The 17,795-nt window shown below is 56.2% G+C and overlaps 7 protein-coding genes across 7 annotated transcripts; 2 read left to right on the top strand and 5 right to left on the bottom strand.

The window, feature by feature from the left end:
• Positions 1-35: 35 nt before the first annotated feature.
• Positions 36-1,692, bottom strand: B0I36DRAFT_122126 (uncharacterized protein). The gene is made up of 5 exons (XM_046148054.1): positions 1,435-1,692; positions 1,210-1,369; positions 1,057-1,150; positions 479-985; positions 36-409 (listed from the first exon to the last, which is right to left on the bottom strand). The coding sequence occupies exons 1-5, from the start codon at positions 1,569-1,571 to the stop codon at positions 204-206; spliced, it is 1,104 nt and encodes a 367-aa protein (XP_046013047.1). The 5' UTR covers positions 1,572-1,692; the 3' UTR covers positions 36-203.
• Positions 1,693-5,312: 3,620 nt separating this feature from the next.
• On the top strand, positions 5,313-6,700 carry B0I36DRAFT_349450 (uncharacterized protein; the record flags this gene model as incomplete). Its single annotated transcript, XM_046156796.1, has 3 exons — positions 5,313-5,627; positions 5,729-6,180; positions 6,280-6,700. 3 exons carry the CDS (start codon positions 5,313-5,315, stop codon positions 6,698-6,700), a joined length of 1,188 nt encoding a protein of 395 aa, XP_046013046.1.
• Positions 6,701-8,337: 1,637 nt separating this feature from the next.
• B0I36DRAFT_323774 (uncharacterized protein) lies at positions 8,338-9,998 on the top strand. Its single transcript, XM_046154019.1, has 5 exons — positions 8,338-8,661; positions 8,787-8,890; positions 8,998-9,291; positions 9,373-9,508; positions 9,587-9,998. The coding sequence occupies exons 1-5, from the start codon at positions 8,377-8,379 to the stop codon at positions 9,599-9,601; spliced, it is 834 nt and encodes a 277-aa protein (XP_046013045.1). The 5' UTR covers positions 8,338-8,376; the 3' UTR covers positions 9,602-9,998.
• B0I36DRAFT_409721 (beta-glucosidase A) lies at positions 9,628-11,883 on the bottom strand. The gene has a single exon (XM_046161897.1). The coding sequence runs from the start codon at positions 11,860-11,862 to the stop codon at positions 10,018-10,020; it is 1,845 nt and encodes a 614-aa protein (XP_046013044.1). The 5' UTR covers positions 11,863-11,883; the 3' UTR covers positions 9,628-10,017.
• A 648-nt stretch (positions 11,884-12,531) lies between these two features.
• Positions 12,532-13,244, bottom strand: B0I36DRAFT_323770 (uncharacterized protein). The gene has a single exon (XM_046154018.1). It carries the CDS (start codon positions 13,140-13,142, stop codon positions 12,639-12,641), a length of 504 nt encoding a protein of 167 aa, XP_046013043.1. The 5' UTR covers positions 13,143-13,244; the 3' UTR covers positions 12,532-12,638.
• Positions 13,245-13,732: 488 nt separating this feature from the next.
• On the bottom strand, positions 13,733-14,800 carry B0I36DRAFT_349447 (uncharacterized protein; the record flags this gene model as incomplete). Its single annotated transcript, XM_046156795.1, has 2 exons — positions 13,733-14,470; positions 14,570-14,800. The coding sequence occupies 2 exons, from the start codon at positions 14,798-14,800 to the stop codon at positions 13,733-13,735; spliced, it is 969 nt and encodes a 322-aa protein (XP_046013042.1).
• Positions 14,801-15,456: 656 nt separating this feature from the next.
• Positions 15,457-17,588, bottom strand: B0I36DRAFT_243255 (magnesium transporter NIPA-domain-containing protein; the record flags this gene model as incomplete). Its single annotated transcript, XM_046149973.1, has 2 exons — positions 15,457-16,824; positions 16,887-17,588. 2 exons carry the CDS (start codon positions 17,586-17,588, stop codon positions 15,457-15,459), a joined length of 2,070 nt encoding a protein of 689 aa, XP_046013041.1.
• Positions 17,589-17,795: the final 207 nt, after the last annotated feature.

Raw genomic sequence — 17,795 nt, 5'->3', positions numbered from 1 at the left:
GCACGATCAAGTAACAGAATCCACCGAGCTCACGGTACGGTTACCCCTGACACAATCACAATGTTAGCAGCGACAGAGTGCACACGCCTGCACATCACCTTCTCTTCGCCATTAATTGCAAGATGTCTATAAGTCTGTCTTCTGCTGTTATCACGCCGAACCTGGCATCTGTCCCAAGCCATCCTGCTCCTTTAAGCCCTCCCTTACGCGTACTTGTAGCAAAGGTTGGGGGCTGAGACATCCATGACGTCCCGAATCTTGACGGTGGGGGCCATCAGGGGGTACTCGAGGGCAAAGTCGAGGGTGATGTTCTTGTAGGGGATAGTGCCGACGTAGGGGTTGATAACGTTGAAGGGTCCGCCCCACATGGTGTCCGGGCCGCCAATGTCCGATTTGCGGGCGGGCCAGTCTGGTTGCGGAGGTGGTAGTTAGCATCTATGCCAGCCACAACTCAAGATATTTCATCCAGGAGACTTACTCTGCATTTGCCAGGTATTCCAGAGGTTATCGAGTTGGGCATGATGCAGCCAGAAGAGGGGATCTCCTGGCGAGGAATACATATCGGACATCTCGCCGACCATGCCGCCGACGCCGAAGTGGCCGGCGCCGTGGGTGGTCATGCCGGACAGGTCCGGGTTGAGGCTGACGAGCTCAACCCGCTGGCTGTACTCGGCATAGGTAGAGGCAGAGCGCTCGTACTGAACCTCAGGAGTGCTCAGCTTGCTGGCAGTGAGTGTGGGCACAAAGTCACGGCGAAGGCAGTGGGGGGTGTAGTCGGTGCTCTTGCCCGGTCCCATGGGGATCTGTCTGCTGGCAAAGGGGCCGTTGGTGACACAGCCGCCGCCAGTACGGGCCAGGGGGCCTGGGGCAAGAGAAGTGACCGGGAGGCCGGTGATGTCCTCGAGCCACTCGCCGTTGCCGCCAAAGCCATAGACGGGGTCAAAGACAGGAGACGCAGTGAAGTTCTTGACGTCCTTGGTCCAGTCTATCGCAACGATCGTCAGTAACAGGACAATAGTAAGAAGAAGAACGTGCTTCAAGTCTGGGAAAGCTTACCCCAGTAGGGCTGGGCACCGTTGTAGCCGCAGGTGTTGCGGAGCTCTGTCTCGTAGAGGGCGAGCAACTGTCTGTGGTAAGGCAGGAATTGTCCCTGTGATATCCTGTGAGCTTCGTCATGTCGACAGCAATCTAGGACATCAGACGGCTTACGACAAAGTGGATGCGCTCAGTCATGGCAATGTGCAGAGCCTGGAAGTCATCGTACCGGCTCTTGGCACCGGGGTAGGTGCTGCCAGTCTTGGCGGGCTTGGACTGGAGGCACTTGACGGCGTTGATGTACGCCAGACGCTGGGCCTTCGTCAAATCACGCCTGGAGCGACGGAGTCAGCATGCATCCGTGACTATATGGTTTCTTTGCGAGGCAGCTTGACTTACCACTCCTTGCGCTCAAGGGGCGAGTTGCACGGACCCGTGGCACGCGAGTCGAGAGCATCACCAAGAGGGGCCGGCGCCGAGAGGACTCCCGGGGCGGCGAGCAGGAGAGCAGCGGAGAGGATGTTGCGGATCTGCATGATGACGAAGTCTGCCTGGCTAGCCCGCGTGGGATATGTTCCAAAAGAATGTAAAGAGGTGGGTGATCCCTGGCGGTAGGAACAGGAACTCGAGCAGGAATTCCCCAAAGGAGGCCTGCAGTCCTTTTATGAAAGCAGCCGGTTCGTGGAGCCGTGATGGACCATCACGCATGGCCGGATGTCGCCCGACCCGGCAACGAGCCAACTGATCGGGGCTCGTGGCTTCACCCTGGAATGCTCATCTCAGACCCCTAATTCCGCATGACTTTCCAGAGACGACTCCAACGGCCACGGTCTGGACTCTGCCCAGGTAAGCCGTACTGCTCCGCCCATGCGGCTGGAGCACGCACGTGAAGGCAACATCTCCGGAGCCCGGTCCCGACTGCGGATCCCTGCCAGCCCACCCCGAGGCAACATGGACAGTGCACGATAATAGTAGACGTAGCCACGTTCGAGACGAGTATTCCTGGTCGTTGTTGCAAGGCGATTGCTGTCTCGCGAGATCGGCTCATACGACATCGACACTGGGGCTGCCTGAGTCAGGTGGTCATGACGCTCACACAAAAAGATATCCGCAGCGGATGGAACACTCGGCCTGTGAGGCGAAATATCCACACTTTCCGTGGTGTCGGGTCGCTGCCCAGGATTTCTAGAACCACAACGGTAGTATCCCGAAGTGGCGGGCGCTGTCGCAATATTATCAGAACATTATCGGCGGAACTATGCGCCCCTCATACGAGCCATGCGATATCAAGGACTCGCAGGAATATTCGAGAACAAGCCGGCGAACGCCGTAGTCTTGCCCTATCTCTGACCTGCATCGATAACAGTGGATATTAACAGATACTATGCAGGCCGTACCACGCTGTTCTCCATGCTGCCACGCAAGCTGTACCCTCCACCAGGGGTGTACTCCGACCAACACGTTGTGCCCTGGTTGGATGTCGATATTTTGTATCGGCCGTTGACACTAACCAAGTGAAGCCATATCCCGAGACCATGGTGCCGCGGTTTGAGAGGAAGAGCCAGGGTTCGTGTTCAGGCGAGGCATCAGCAAGGCCCAATTTCGTGGGAGGCTTGCCTTGCTCGTATCGTCGTCCGCGTCAGGTAGTAACTCGGCAGAGGCGGCTAAAGCACGCCTGTGCCGGTTGTCAAAAAATCCACTGATGAGGGCTCGGGCGATGCCCCGTATCTGCTTCAAGGTCCCTGACGATCAGGGAAGAAGGTCCTTTGCAGAGAATAATGGCATGGGAGCATCCGCGACCCCTGCTTGTGCTGCATGGTCGGACCCGGGCGGCTGAAGTGGCGTGTTAAGCGGTAGGGATCTTGCACTTCGCAAGCCACCTAGGTATGGGCTGTGTTGGTCCAGCCCAAACTAACAATTGCACGCTTTCTTTTGCCTAGTCCGGCCCTTCAAAGGTCAGGACATTAACGCGAACGCCCTGGACGGGTGATCGATTGCCTAAAACTTTTCGGGCCGAGGATGTACTGCCTCTCTCTATGTAGCTCAGGGTCCAACAGAACCTCCCACCTCGGCCTGGTTCCACAACGGGAAGTCTCTTGTGCGGGACAACGGGATCCTGGCTGGGCATCCTCCACTGCTTGTCAGGTGGGTGGACCAGCTTTGTCTAGCAACGCTAAGGAGTTCTTTTCCGGGGTCCCGGCGCTCCCCGGCACCTTCTCCGATGGCTGACAACATCATTGGCTCAGTAGTATCGCCGGTTCCTCCCTACCTAGCGTCAGCCCAGACCCCTGCCCCCTGTGGTTTGCTGCAGGACGGCCTGCTCGGGGTCATGCAAGCCGCAGATGAGCAGGAGCACTCGTACGGCACAAGATGGGGCCGCCCCAGGCTTTCTCAAGGGCAAGGGCTGGATGGACACAGAGGGTTGAGAGAGGCTACGCGGGGAGATCAAAGCTTCGACGTTGAGTTTAGTGCGAGATGTTCTGCCACGTGCATATCGACACAAGGTTTGGCCAGATCGACGCACAGCTGTCAAAACTCTCCTTGGTGGTCGATCACTTGTCGTGGCAGACGCCCACGTTTCATGCAGCCACACTATGTGCACTTCGCAGCGGCTGAGGGCACCCTAGAAAGCTTGTCGGCGCCCCTCCTGCGTGGAGATGCGAGGACGGTTGACAGCGGACAATGAGCGGGCCCCTTGAGGGGGCGCTGGAGAAAGTTCCAACGCCACAAGCCATTACCGGCTGGCCGGACCAGTAAGTCCCCCAGCGGCGCAGCGGGCTGCTCGGTCGAGGCTATGCCCGGGGTGGAAAAGATACCTGAATCGCGTTTTGGAGTGGTAGTCAAGGCAATGCGTGGCGCTGCGCCTCCTATCGGAAGCATCAGGTTGCCCCTGCTTCTGCTGGGAAGGCCTCGGGGCAGCTTCCGGTCCCTGTCCTCCCATGTCCAGGTGCGAAAGGTTGCATGGGCAGTCGTGACGACTCCTCATCGCTGAGTCTTCTCCGATGTCGTGCAGACTTTTGGACCGTGCTTGACCAGGTATGAGCGGACTCGACTCGATAGTCGTCAGGTACTCCGTGCATGACTCTCGATGGGTACCGTTTCTCCTACACTTGGGACGAAAGAATGTGCTGTATGCGGAGAAGCATAAATACTCGCAGATGCAAAGGACTGGTGAGCACTGTGGTTTAGAAATCTCCAACTTCTGAGACCACCGGTGAGGGCAAGGACAGCCGGAAGACCATGACAGCAATACTGATGACGGATCCTTCATCCCTGTTTGAAGGATACGGTACCTGTTGCACTACTGTAAAGGAAACCAACCGAGGCATGTGAAGACCCAACACGGCATGCGAGGCGGTCATAGCGACGGATACACTGCAGACCCCGCCAAAGAAGGCTTTGGTCCAAGAAGCCCCGAGACACGCCGTTGGCCGCCACCCAGCTGGCGTGGTTTCCAGGAAAACCCCCTTGCCTCGTACCTGTCTGTGACCGCACGGCATCGTCTGCTTCGGTGTGCGGGCGATGCTTTCCACCGTGATACTAGTATACTTCGTATGGGCCCTGTTAGCATCGCTACGACTTCAAATGACGGCCTCATGCACCTCAGTGATCGGTTATACAGTTCCGACATGGTGGTCGGGCATGGTATAAAGCAGAGCCACCGTTCCATGGTCTGAGGAAAACGTGTTGACCGGGATCTCAGAGCAAGCCTTCCCGGTCCGGTATGCTCTGGTTGGCGGTTCTAGCTGAATTCCCCAACTAGTCTGGCGCAATGAAACCCCTGAATGGCCGATGGCACCCAGAGGTGTGACTTAGGGTTTGTTCTGGCCAAGTGTTCAAGGTCGTTCCCATGGCACTCTTAGACAGGCCTTGCGACGCTGGGCAGCGTCGCACTCTGTCACGGGTGGCTTTCCGAAAACCACCGGGAGGCACGCTCGCCAACTTAAGGCCACGGGACAGGCTTGCTGCAGTGCTGGGTTCCTGGTTCCTGGCAAGGGCTGGTCTTGGCCGTTGAGAGCAACTGATCCTGCTGCAGAACATCCCCGGCAAGGAGGGTGTTGCATATATCTTTACACGAACCCAACCCGCCCTTCCCCAGAATAGTGATCGCCAGTTCCGCGACCGAGCCTGGCTGTTCTTGCTAGGAGCATTCCCGATCCTCCGCAGGCAGCCTGTGCCGCCTTGACCATCTCCGCTCACGAATCTGTCAACTCTGTGTCGATCTCCGCTCACGAATCTGTCAACTCTGTGTCGATCTCACGCAAACAGCAGTCGCAATGGCTGGTCCACCGGGCCCTCCTCTAGTGTCCAACTATCCTCCCGGGACGCAGTTCTGGGAGACGGACGACTGGGCTGGCGGCCACCAGGCCCGACTCAACATCGCCCTGGTCATCCTCAGCTCTCTTTTTGTCTTTACGCGCCTCTACACTCGGTTTTTCATGGCCAAGACGCCCGGGTGGGATGATCTGCTCGCCGTGCTTGCGCTGTGTGTTGTTTGCACACAGTCTGCCTTCAACATCCACCTGTCGTACCATGGCGCCGGCGCGCATATGGAGCTAATTCCATTACCTGACCTCATGGAGTTCTTCATTGTAAGCGAAGAACCTCTCTCTTCCTCTCTCGTCTTGGTCCTCTCTCTCGTCTTGGCAGAGAGACAATACTGGTCCGCTACTAACACATCGGCCCATCTCAGGGACTGAACAATCTCAACCTCCTTTACTTCTGGGGTGTTGGCTTGGACCGACTTGCCATCCTCGCCTTCTTGCCGAGACTCAACAAGGACAAGATTTACATGATTCTCATCTGGATCACCATCGGCATGGTCCTTGCAACAACCTTGGGATGCTTCTTCTTCCGTCTGTTCCAGTGCAGCCCAGTGTCGGCGGGCTGGCTTCCCCCAATGTCGAGTGACGCGCAGTGTGTCACCCCTGTGCAGCTCGACCAGATGATGACGGCCCACGCCGTGCTTGGCATCATCTTTGACGCCATTCTCATGGGTCTGCCAATCTGGGTCATCTACACCAAGATGCTGTGGTCGCGCAAGATGTTCCAGGTCATTGCAGTCTTCAGCGTCGGTATCTTCGTGGTCATCACTGGCTGCATCCGCCTGTACTACATCAAGACCATGGACTGGAAAACCGACTCGTACGTCTAGGACCCAAACACAACGCTGATAGGCAGTGTCTACCTCAAGAAGCACATTGAAGTTTGAAGGCTAACCGTGGCTCATTGAACCACCTATAGGACATTCAAGATGGCCACCATCGGAGTGTGGACCGACCTGGAATCTCACATTGGCCTGTGGTGCGCGTGCTTCCCCGCGCTCCAGCCCGTCATCAGGACCGTCGCCTTCAAGCTTGGCCTCCGCTCCACGCTCGACAGCTACGCCCGCAAGACGGCAGGCACGGGAGGCGTCTCGCACAGCTCGCGGCCCGGCAACTCGTCGGCGCACACGCGCTCTGGCCACCGCTACCTACGGAGCGGCACGGGCGTCGATGTCAAGACCGAGGTCTCCAACGAGAGCCAGACCAACATTGTCGACCCGGTCAGGGACTACGAGCTGTCGAAGCTCCCCAAGATCACCAAGCAGACCGAGGTCCGCGTGGACGTGCAAGAGCGCGGCGCCGCCGGCAAGGACAGGAAAGAGAACTGGATCGATATATGAGCCCCAGGGGATAAGGGGGGGGAGGGGGTCCAGTTGCTTGCGTTTTGTGTGACGATCCGGGAGACACGAGCATCTCCCAGTAACGACCGCCTTTTTTGCTGCTTCTGATTTCATCACGGGATCATGATCACGAAACAAACACAACAACCAGTCAAAGCTTTTAGAGGAGGATGATCCACAGGCGGGATAGTTTGCGCGTTGATACCCTGTGGCCCCGTTTGGGGGCCGCAAAAAAGCATAATTTTGCTTCCAAGATACTCCTTTGTTATGGCGCAGTGAGCCGACCTTCCCCGAAGCTTGCTTTGGATTACATGTACTTTTTTCAATTTCCTTTCATGTTCGCTCGGGATATAACAGAAGCATAGCGCAATCTACGTAATGGCGAGACGAATTCAATGACAGGTCAGTTGCCTTGTGATTAGGCAGGGAAAGCAAAGGCTGCAGATTCCATCACCGACACTCGCTGCACCTGGATGTGCACAAAAGATTCTAGTCACTCATATCGCAGCAAATAATCGTCAGTGCTGGTTCCGTCGGCTGGGCCTTGAATGCCTTTGCCAGGTCTGGTGCCTCGGTAGCCAGGTGCACCTGGCTGCGTATGTGACGCTACTCGGTGGGTTCACGTTACTCTGTGCAAGTCTTGATATGAACACAAACAACATGATTGGCTGCGGATAGTGTAGTCATCGGGCGAAGCAGGAGGGGACAGTAAGGCACGTGGTGCCCGAGACGGACGACGCTGGAGCAGCACGTTGCATGGATGACACACTCGTTGAAACTGGGGGGCCTTGTGTCTGTCCCTGGTCCCTGTTCCCCGTGCCTTGGCTTGGTTCCTGTCGAGCCTGTGCCTCAGGGATCCTCAGCAGGGGGAGGGGGTCCCGCAGTTTTTTTTTTTTTTTTTTTTTTTAATTATCCGCATACTACGTCCTTTGTAAAAAAATGGCGCACGCGCCAGAAGAGGCAGGTGGCAATGAGCGTGCGAGAAGGGGAGGGCATTCGGGGCTTCCGCTCCTTCAACCGAAGACACTCCAGAGTCAAAAGGGCGCCGCATCCGATGTGACCCGTGCGTTGCCATGCAACGATGCGGCCCGTCGGCTCTCCTCCGAAGGGCGAGGTGACATACTACTGTACAATGTACGCATAGATAAACGGGCAGGTGTACCAGACACTACTAAGATACGCTTCGATACGCTACGTACGAATGCGCGTACTTAAGCCGGATCTTATGGTATCGGCTTTTCGAGGTTGTGCGTGCTGCACTCGCATCTGGGCGTCATCGTGTCCGGCATGTGCCTACGAGACAAGCTTGTCTTTTCGGCGCATAGACTCCGACAATTTCCTGGAAATGGCGACAACAAAAGTGACATACCATTCTTCTGGACGGATTCACCATCTGCTCCGGTCAAGTCGCCAGTTTCGGGGGCTTCTAAAAAGGACTGGGACGAATCAGGGATGATGGTGCGCCCAGAAGGGGCAAGAGGGCGAGGTGCGGGATTCTAGACTGCACCAGCAGCTCTGGCATTTCTGATTGGCCTTGCTGTATTTGACTTTTTGGTTGGCAGATGAGGGGCAAAGTTCAGAGTAGATTCAAAGTAGACGATGTACAAACTCAAGCCATTTTCGCAGCATAATCCCATCTTGATCACTACTGATGCCAACGAGCAGCCAGCTCTCAAATGACATTGTACAAGAACGGTGGCGAGACGTGGGTAGTAGTTGGCGCCTCACGTGCACGTGGCATTGGCCTCGAATTCGTCAACAAGCTGCTGCAACAGCCCACGCCGTCGCAGGCTCCAGCGAGCCAGAAGGACAAGGATCAGACGCAGCAGCATGTGCGAGTAGTCGCTGCAGTGCAGGATCCGTCCAATGCCCCGCGCTTGTACGAGCTTCTGGACTCGCTGGACGCCAGGAAGCGATGTGTCGTTGAGGAGTGTGATGTTTCCAACGAGGACTCTCTCAGCGTAAGTAGTGCCCCGTTGAGCTGACACTTCTTGTGGCGAGGAGTATTAGAACGATTACATGTCGATTCAAGGAGAACTAGAGAGAAATATTCAAGTCGTTGTTTTATTAACTGGCTACGCTCCAGACATTCGCTGGCACGATGCAACAACATCTAGACAACGGCATGGTCATCAGTACCGTCGTCCTGAACGCGGGCATTCTGCAGTATCCCAACAGAGCGACAGAAGTGTAAGCTCGCCTCAAAAACGAAGGGAACGCCTGCACACTTTCAAACCACCAGAGAACTTCCAATCCACCGTCTCTCTCACACTGACTCTCGAGGTCGCACTATCCAGATCATTCTCAGCCTTTGCGCAGCATCTGCACACCAATACCATTGGGCCCATAATTTGCGCCCAGAAACTCCTCGAGTTGTCGCCGCTTCCACCGCAAAAGCTCGTCTTCATATCTTCCGACTCGGGCTCGACCACGAATTTCCTCTCGTATGAGGACGGCTTCGCCGCCTACGCCGCCAGCAAAGCCGCCCTGAACCAGATGCTGCGGCACATGGCTGCGGAGCTTGCGCGGTCCACGGATCGTCGCAAGAAGATGGCAACAGTCCTGGCTCTCCATCCGGGAGAGGTGCAGACGTGAGTGCACTCAACCTTTTTCCTTCCCACGGACTGCATTTGTGGCAGGAGATGACTCAAGCACATGCGAGATGCCCGTAGCGATATGGCCAACGTGCAGCTTGGCTGGCAAGTCCAGGGACAGATTACTCCTGCGGAGAGCGTGTCTGGCATGATGAAGGTCATTGCGGCCAAGGGAGTCGAGGATAGCGGTACATTCTGGTGCTGGGATGGCAGGGTAGGTTACAATTCGTCTTTGGACTCTCATAACCATCTCGCACCTCTGGCTGACATTGTTCTTTCCTCTTTCAACTAGAGTCATCCCTGGTGAAAATTAGATCATGGGTTATTCGACAAGTGCAGCTCGCGCACAAGCCTCACAGTCAATTAACTATCTTCTTTAAGGGGAGGCCCCGATGTTCGGATGCAAGCTCGTTTGGCTCGTGTGAGTGACTTGCTTGTGGGTATGTACCTTGGGGGCCAGGAGTGACGAGTGTTTCGGCATGCCAATTCAGTTGCTTTAGAAATGGTGGACTGTCACAGGAGCAGTCCATACACGGAATTGAGGTTGTGGAACCTCGAAACTCACGATCAACGGACTTCAGGGGCACGGACTATGAGAGGTGTCAACTATGTTTACAAATCCCATCTGCGTGCTTCGTTCCCATCCTCTTGTGAGTATCGTTCTTTTCTATTCCTTTTTCTTCTTTTTTTTTTTCTTTTTTCTTCTCCTCCTCCCCACGCCACTCAATCCTGCAACCTCGCCACCATGAAATCCGCCAGGTCAAAGAAGCTCTTCTTATAGTTGCGCACCTGCGTCGTCCGATTGACCGTCTGGACCCCGAAATGCGCGTCATAGTCCCCAAACTCCCAGTTGTCCGCAAAGCTCCACGCGTAGATGCCCCGCACGTGGACGCCGTCCTCCCAGATGGCCTTGAGCGTCTCGCTCAGGAAGCTCAGGTAGTAGATGCTCCGCGGCGTGTCGTACAGCTGGTCGGACAGCTCCGCCTTCTCGGCCTCGGCGAACACGGGGAAGCCGAACTCGGAGATGACGACGGGCTTCCGGAACGTGTTCCAGAGGTAGTTGAGGTACGTCCGCAGGTACGTCGGGGTGATGTAGACGTAGCTCTGCGAGCGGTAGCCAATGTTCCACCCATTCGTCGTCAGGGTGCTCTGGTTGACGCAGTACGGGAAGAACGGGTCCGAGCTGTTGCTCGCGCACGCGGGGATGCCGTAGTCCGGCGGGGACACGACGGTCGCCGTGTAGGGGTCGATCCCGAGGAAGTCGGCGGTGCCGTTGATGTAGGCGAGGTCGTCGGCCGAGAGCGGCACGTAGTCCGGGATCGTCATCTTGAAGGCCTCCGGGTAGTCCTTGCCCAGGAAGATGGGGTTGCCAAAGGTGGCGAGCTGGAAGTCGTTGAAGTGGTTCGCCGCGTCAATGTCGGACTGGTTCTTGGGATCGCGCGGGACGCCAAAGTTGTCGTTGAACTTGAGCGCGACTTGGCCTGTCCCGCAGATCTCGTCGTGGTAGAAGTGGTACAGCCGCGCATGGGACTTGATCACCGTGTTGATGCTCTTGCCGTTGTAGCTGTACAGGAGCGGCTCATTGAAGGTGTACCAGATGGGCACGCGGTCGGCGAAGTGTGTCATGACGATCTTGCCATAGTTGACAAAGGCGTCTTCGAACGTCTCATTCTGATATGCCCCGTTGACGTAGCCGACAAGCGGCGGGTCACTCGTAGTCGAGAGATTGCCGTAGAACTGCAACGGTGTGTCGAAATGAATAAGCGTCACCACTGGAATCAAGCCGCGTTCAATGGTAAAGTTGATGAGGTCGTCGTAATGATCAAGTCCTTCTTGATTGACGGGCGATCCCTCGAACACGAACGGGAGGATGCGAGTCCAGGGGATTGAGAACGAATAGTACCTGACTCCCATGGAGGCAATACGCACAATGTCTTGCTTGTACAGGTAGTAGTTCTCATTGGTCACATAGTCCTTGTTCACCGTCCCCAACGTCTCCATCAAGGTGGGAGTTCGTCCCTGGTCCGCAATTGCACCCTCGATCTGCGAGGCCGACCCAGCGACGCCAAACTCGAAACCCTTGGGGAATTTAATGCAATCCTGAGGCCCAAAGTAATCTGGTGGCGGCAGGATCAGCTCGCTGGTGGGCACAGGGGTCGGTTCCACCGTGGTGCTGTAGAGCCCACGGAAAGTAAAGTTTGCGATGTCTGCGCGCTCCCAGAGTGCGGTCCAGGCCGCCTGCCCGTATGGGTCCTGGGTGTCACTGGCTGTGACGGTAGCATTGGGATCCCAATTGCCCCATGTTGTGGTCGACAGGTTTGGCACTAGGTGGCTCAAGGAGCTGTAAGGCGGCGCATACGTCGTCGAGGGCCCCGGCGTGGCACTGATGGGAGTCCGTGTTGTTTCGGTCTGGGTGTAGGAGAACGGTGTGAAGGAGTAAGTTGGCTCGGAAGGTGTTTCTGAGTAGTTGCTACATTGGCTGGGCAGTGCTGGCCATGTCCCAGGAATGTAGACCTGTTGCGCCCTGGCAACGGCGGCGCTGAACAACAAGATGATTCCAGAAGCCATTTGTGTGCTTGTGGCAAAATGGTAAGGAAGTCAAGAGGTGAGCTCAGGACGATCGAGCAGAACCGTGATGAAGAACACTAGATCCAACGACATACCAGAGTCAATCCTTTATACAAACATCCCAGCCTGGAGATCGTCAGTCTCCCACGGCATCTGCCGAACACTCAAGATTTCCCCGGTCCAGTGCCGATCATTGTGCGATTTCCAGCGAGCCCTTGTTGCCCGTGGCGCGGGGAAGGCGTGGAGAAGTTGGAGTCATTATGGAGCTAATCCTGCCTAAGTCGCCCGGGATGACGAGGTTGGAAACCCAACCGGGCCGTTTGTGGGGTAAACTGGTGGCAGATTGCAATTTTCTTGTTCCTGTTTTTCCTTAGAGGCAACGCTGGGAAAGAAGCTTGTACGAAAGCTTGGTCATCATACGTAAAGAGTGCGGGCGCTCCTTGCCCAAGACCTGGAGGCACTACTCGAGTGGCAACCGCGCCGAGGCAATGGTTGCTGTGAATCGACGCTTAAAAAGGGGCCAGGGTACTCCATCTTATGACAGCAACCACGGACATGTACATATGGACGGTGGAGGGTGTTGTGAACAAGTCCTCAAAGATTCTCGTGGCAAGCAACAGCGTGGTGCTCATCTACGGCTCAACTAGTCTGATGAGCGCCGGAAGACCGCCGGCACAGCTAGGCCCCGAGTTCTCCGCAAGAACATATACGGAGAAATACGCCTGGAGGAGAGACTGGATTCTCTCTTTCAGCAAACTGCCAGGGACAGAAGAGATCTAGACTTGTCCCTGATTGGCCAAGTTTGCCCGAATCCCCGGCCGATCATGCAGATCCTGGGGAAAGCATCGACAACTCCACTTCTCCACGCTCCCCTGTGCGGGGGTCCGAGGCTGCCGTGCTGGGCGGGGATGACGCATGTAACCCTGGGGCGAGGGCACATGCACCGGTTCCCCGAAATTCAGCCATGGAGTGATGTACGACACTGCCGGCTGTCGGTTCGGCACTGAGACAACCCCCTCCCGTTTAGTACCGCTGAACCTTATCGACCAGGGCCATGCTAAGGACTGGCCAACGTGCTGTCCTGATTGAACCACGGCTGGGGTTCGTGACCTCGAGATCTCCGGACTGTGGCAGCTCGCCGGCCTGGACTGCTTTGACATGGCGGACCAGTATGGCAACGCGGAACTCGTGGTGGGCTGGCACAACGGCCCGTCTTCGCCTATACACTGACTGGCCCCTCTCATGATGTTTATAAAATGGTACCCTGCCGGGAACGTCATCAAGACGTTCAAGCATGCCTAAGAAGTCGTAGATCGATAATGGTGGTCGCAGGGGACTTGTCTCAACATCTCGAGGAAGCAAAACCGGACGAGTTGACAGCTGCAGTGGTATCTGGCATCCGCATAGAGTACTCATTCGGAAACAAATGGGATTATATCACTGTGAATGAAAGGATCCCAAAATCTATCTTGCGGGTTATTTGAGTTTGATAGCCATGAAGCAGGCTTGTTGCTGAGCCGTTGGCACTGGAGACATCACCCACGTGCCATGAACAACCGCAAGCAGTCCGATACCCAGTGTCCCAGTCCTTGGCAGCAGCTTCGCGGGGATCCAGACCTATGCCGTGCTTGACATCATTGAGTGTGCAAACAGGGCTCTGGGGTGGCTCGATGAGTGACGCCGGCGGCATGATGATCATCAAGACGATTGTGAGGCTGGAAGTGCCGCGCCCGGGTGGGTGCCTCGGTGCTCAAGGGGCGGCCGGTTAACACGCTGGTGGTTTCTGGGCGTGTTGGCTACGGAGTTCTCGTTGAGATTGTGGCCAGAACTCTTCGTTGTATTGTAGCAGCGCGACGAAGGCAGAATCAATTCAGACGTCGTTGCGAAGCCATTTGACCAGCTCTTGAATGCTGCGTACGCCAATTACCGGCGCCTTTTCAAACAAGCTTGCAATAGAAAAGGTGTCATGGCCAGCCTCCTCAAGCATTAGAATGCGACGGCCATCAGGCGTGCTCGAGGGACCCTCGTGGTCCAGCAGGACCGGGCGCCAGCCTGCATTTAGTGACCCCTCGACATCCTTCGCATACTCATCCCCGACGTAGATCTTCTCCCACGGCCCCTCGTGAAGTTGAGGCGCACCATCGCCTCCCATCGCCTCACGCGCAGCAAGCACGCGCTTCAGCATTGACTCTGCCGCCGCAAATATGGCGCGGTCGGGCTTCTCGACACCGACATCATATGACATGCAGTGGAAGTCGATATCGTGGCCCGCATCGCCCACCGCCGCCAGTGCCGCGGGGTCGCTGAGCTCCGTGCCGAAGCGCAGCGGGCTGACGGAGAAGCCTGCCGACGACAGTATCCCCGGCACGCGATCGTCCGAGTTCGTGACGACGCCAATGATGATCCGGTCAAACACTGGCCCCTTGCCGCATACAGCCGAGGACGAGGATTCCGAGGTCTTGAGCGAACGCAGCTGGGACACCAGATCCGGCGACTCCAGCGTGTAGGCCTCGACCGTGGCAAAGCGGTGCAGCAATCTCGGCGCGAGGTCTGCCGGGATCGTCTCGGAGGTGCCAGAGAGGAGCGGCTTGAACGTGTTGTGGATAACCTGCCGACGGCTGTGAGCTTTGGGGACTCGAAAAACTGAGTGAAGTAGGTACCGGCACGAGGGCATTTTGTGCAATCATCTCGAGCCCACATGACGTACGTTTGTCCACCACTTTGTGGCACCGAGCCCCGTCGCCCTGCCAAAGTTTGGATTCTGCTTCGACTCGGCCTTCATGGCGGCCTTCAGGCTGGCCTGTAAATCTTCGTCGCGGAACCCGGTGAGCCCGCACTGCCTGGCTACGTCCCCGTACTGGTGGGCCACGCTGTACTTCGGGCGGAACAAAGTGCCGAATGCATCAAAGCAGAGGAGAAGGTTTGGCTTCCTTGCCATACTTGCTGGGACCTCAGGCTCGGACAGGCACCGTCGCGGTTCTCAAAGGGTTAGTTCCCGGGAATCGCGGTTGTGTAGTTTGTTGGACGGGAGCTTAAATGATTGGACGCTGCGGTGTGTAAGGGGAGCTGGACAGCAAGACGGCTGCTCCACGTTTTGAAAGTGCGGGTCAATGGGTGATCGGCTCTGTAGACACCTTAGAGCTAAAAGGCCAGGCCCAAGATTACATCATTCAACATCATCCACCGATAGCTGCAGGGGAGACGGTGTGCAAAGTTTGTACTAAATGTTCATTACAAGCTATTGCCAAATGTATAAGTTACTACCATGTATTCTGCAATCAAGCCAGGCCGAAACGCAGGCTCGCTCGTCGCAACAGGATCCCAGGTCGTTTGCAAGGAAACACCTCGGCGCCTTCAATGCGAAACCCACATGGCAGAGTCCAGAACGCCTTGCATACAGTCAAATGCTTATTAACCCGAGCCTTTTTCCACTCCCGCTCTCTTGACCCTCCATTTGTTCTATCCCCGTACCGATGTCGTTGTTGCACCCATAAGGAACCCGCCTCGATGGCAACAGTTTGTCTCATAACATCGTTCAATTAGTTTTGTCCAAGCTCGCCAAAGCCCCCACACATCTGGGCCGTTTGGCGTAGATCAGATGAAAGATCCGCCATTGCCCCGCGAAGCACCAGAACTCTTCGGTGGCCCGCCACGTGGAGGCGAGGCTCCTGGTGAAGGACCACGGCTCTCCGAGCGCTCCCTCCATCTCTTGCGACTCTCCTCGTAGTCCATAGTCTCCAACTCTGATTCGTCACTCGGTCGCCGTGGGGGGCTCGTAATCAGTCGGCCGTGAGTTTCGTACGGCTGCTTGTTGTCCTCATACCTATAGCCTGCCTGCTCCATCTCATCGGAATAGAGAGGCAGTGCTGGCATGGACGCGGAGTCGCCCTTAACGAGCCCAAGTCTTTCTTCCTCAGTCGCGTCCTTAATCGGTGGCATCTGTCGATCAGAGTAGCCACGAGAGCGCAGTGCCCGGCGCGCAGGCTGCAGCGTATGTACTTCTGGTTCCTCGTGCTGATCGGGCGCGCCATCGGCTTGATGACGACGGAACACATTCTGGAACGAGAACTGCCGCCTGGCCGTGTAGTTGCCCCCATGAGGCGGTGGTGTCGGTGGTGCTAGGGAACTGGTGCCTGTAGTCGGGCGATGCGGGTCACCAAATTGTATACGCCGGCCACCATCCGACTCCACACCGGCGGCTCCACCGTAACTTATGTCTGTCAACTGGACAGGGTGCATAGGACTCTGCTGATTGGGCAGAGGTGGTAGTGGTGGGTAGTTGTCGTCCTGGTGGTTAAAGTCGGGATGGCCTGGCAACAATACACTTCGGGCGCGACTGCGTATAGTGCCAACTATGCTCGTCAGGGCTGGCGACATCTGGCGAGCACGCTCTTCCTCGAGCTCCTCCTCAGTCGGCCAGTGCGTCCTGCCAAGAGGCGGATGCGCAGGAGTTTCAACGGAGCGAGGAGTGGCGATTCGCCGACTGTGTTGACTGCCAATGGTGGTACGCCGCCGCCGCAACCCGTCCCAGTGAAATTCTGGCTGGCCATCTTCGCTGACAGGGGCGAGGCGTTCCATCTGCTTCTCTTCGTGAAGCCGTCTGAATTCTTCCTCTTCCATCTTCTGGCGTGTGGTTGAGAAGCGTCGGACAATAGCGGCCGCACCGCGAATGGCATCGGCCTTAGGCTCAGTCTCTGGTTGTTCCTGCTCCGCAATCGTCTGAATCTGGTCAAGGTCACCAGCAAAGACCGCCGTGTCGGGCACATCCTTGGCAGACTTGGACAGCTGCAACAGTACCACACCAGAGGAAATGGTGAGGAAGCCCATTACCACTGTGACTATTTGCATTGCTGTACCCTTGAACCCCTTGAAAAGGATTGCCGAGGTGATGATGGTTGTGCTTGTAAAGTAGACGTAGTAGGTTGGTGTTACCATAGCGGCATTGTAGATATTCAGAGCTTTCTATATACGGCGCAATGTGTCAGCAGACTGCTTTGTCTCGAGGGGGTTTAGAGTGGACTTACGTTCAGAAATACAATCTCGACCAGCAGTGTTCCTATCATGAAGACGAGAAGAACGTAGAGGAACCATTGGTTGAACTGTGGCGTGCCGCCAGCCTGAGCAGCAATAGCAGCGCCAAGGCCCTGAGTGGCAACAACACTGAGTGCGCCAGCCCAGCTGCAGATTGAGATGTAGGTAAACATGTTCTTGTTTCCGTATCGCGGACCCAACCAGAAGATTGCGAAGGCGATGCCAAGAATGATGCAGCCGGCATAAGCCAAAAACGCTGGAGCTATCACGAAGCTCTGCATTTCCTGGATATTGGCCACAGCCGACTCTGCCGGAGAGTTGAGGACAATGATGGTGGCTCCCAATATGCACAAGAAACATGCAACCTTGCCAATGAGACTCAATCGTTCCTTCAGAAAGATGGCTGAGAGGATCGTGGTGATAACCACGGACAGCGCTCCGAGAGCGGTGACGAGGATGGCGTCGGTGAAAATCATGGCGCCAAAGTTGCAGACCTCGCCAAAGATCATGAGGGTCATGCCCGCCCACCAGTGGAAATTCTTAAGGTAGCCATAGCCCTCACCAGCGACCTCGTTGTATTTCTCGTTCGCCTTGAGCAGACCAACCTTCTTCATGACAAACGAGACACCAATGAAGCACCCAGAGGCGATGGCCAAACCGATACCGATAGCTTTGAAGTAAGCTGGCCGGCTCATCTCTGTTGCCGGTACCGGACTGGTTTCGTTTGCCCTCGCATACAGCGTATTTGCGGCATCGAGGACAACTTCGAGCGCTCGTGGATCCATTGCGAAGGCCGTCTATACAGAGGCGGACGACAAAGTCGTCGCCTGGCGGAGGCGGAATGCGTATCAGATGTTGCACGCTGGGTTCGTAGAGTGGGTGTTCGAGTGGCCGTCTGGTTC

The sequence above is a fragment of the Microdochium trichocladiopsis genome (genome assembly GCF_020744255.1).
Source record: "Microdochium trichocladiopsis strain MPI-CAGE-CH-0230 chromosome Unknown B0I36scaffold_5, whole genome shotgun sequence".
NCBI classification, from domain to species: Eukaryota; Fungi; Ascomycota; class Sordariomycetes; order Xylariales; family Microdochiaceae; genus Microdochium; species Microdochium trichocladiopsis.
Note: the sequence above shows the minus strand (reverse complement) of the source record. Positions and strands in the feature narration are given on the sequence as shown.

Bases quoted from the DNA above. Each gene is read 5' to 3' on its own strand.
- B0I36DRAFT_122126 (XM_046148054.1), bottom strand. From the start codon at position 1,571: ATGCAGATCCGCAACATCCTCTCCGCTGCTCTCCTGCTCGCCGCCCCG. The intron at 1,370-1,434 runs GTAAGTCAAGCT...CCGTCGCTCCAG, and splicing joins CCCCTTGAGCGCAAGGAGTG to GCGTGATTTGACGAAGGCCC. The intron at 1,151-1,209 runs GTAAGCCGTCTG...AGGATATCACAG, and splicing joins CTGAGCGCATCCACTTTGTC to GGACAATTCCTGCCTTACCA.
- B0I36DRAFT_409721 (XM_046161897.1), bottom strand. From the start codon at position 11,862: ATGGCTTCTGGAATCATCTTGTTGTTCAGCGCCGCCGTTGCCAGGGCG.
- B0I36DRAFT_323774 (XM_046154019.1), top strand. From the start codon at position 8,377: ATGACATTGTACAAGAACGGTGGCGAGACGTGGGTAGTAGTTGGCGCC. The intron at 8,662-8,786 runs GTAAGTAGTGCC...GCTACGCTCCAG, and splicing joins CCAACGAGGACTCTCTCAGC to ACATTCGCTGGCACGATGCA. The intron at 9,292-9,372 runs GTGAGTGCACTC...AGATGCCCGTAG, and splicing joins CATCCGGGAGAGGTGCAGAC to CGATATGGCCAACGTGCAGC.
- B0I36DRAFT_323770 (XM_046154018.1), bottom strand. From the start codon at position 13,142: ATGACGTTCCCGGCAGGGTACCATTTTATAAACATCATGAGAGGGGCC.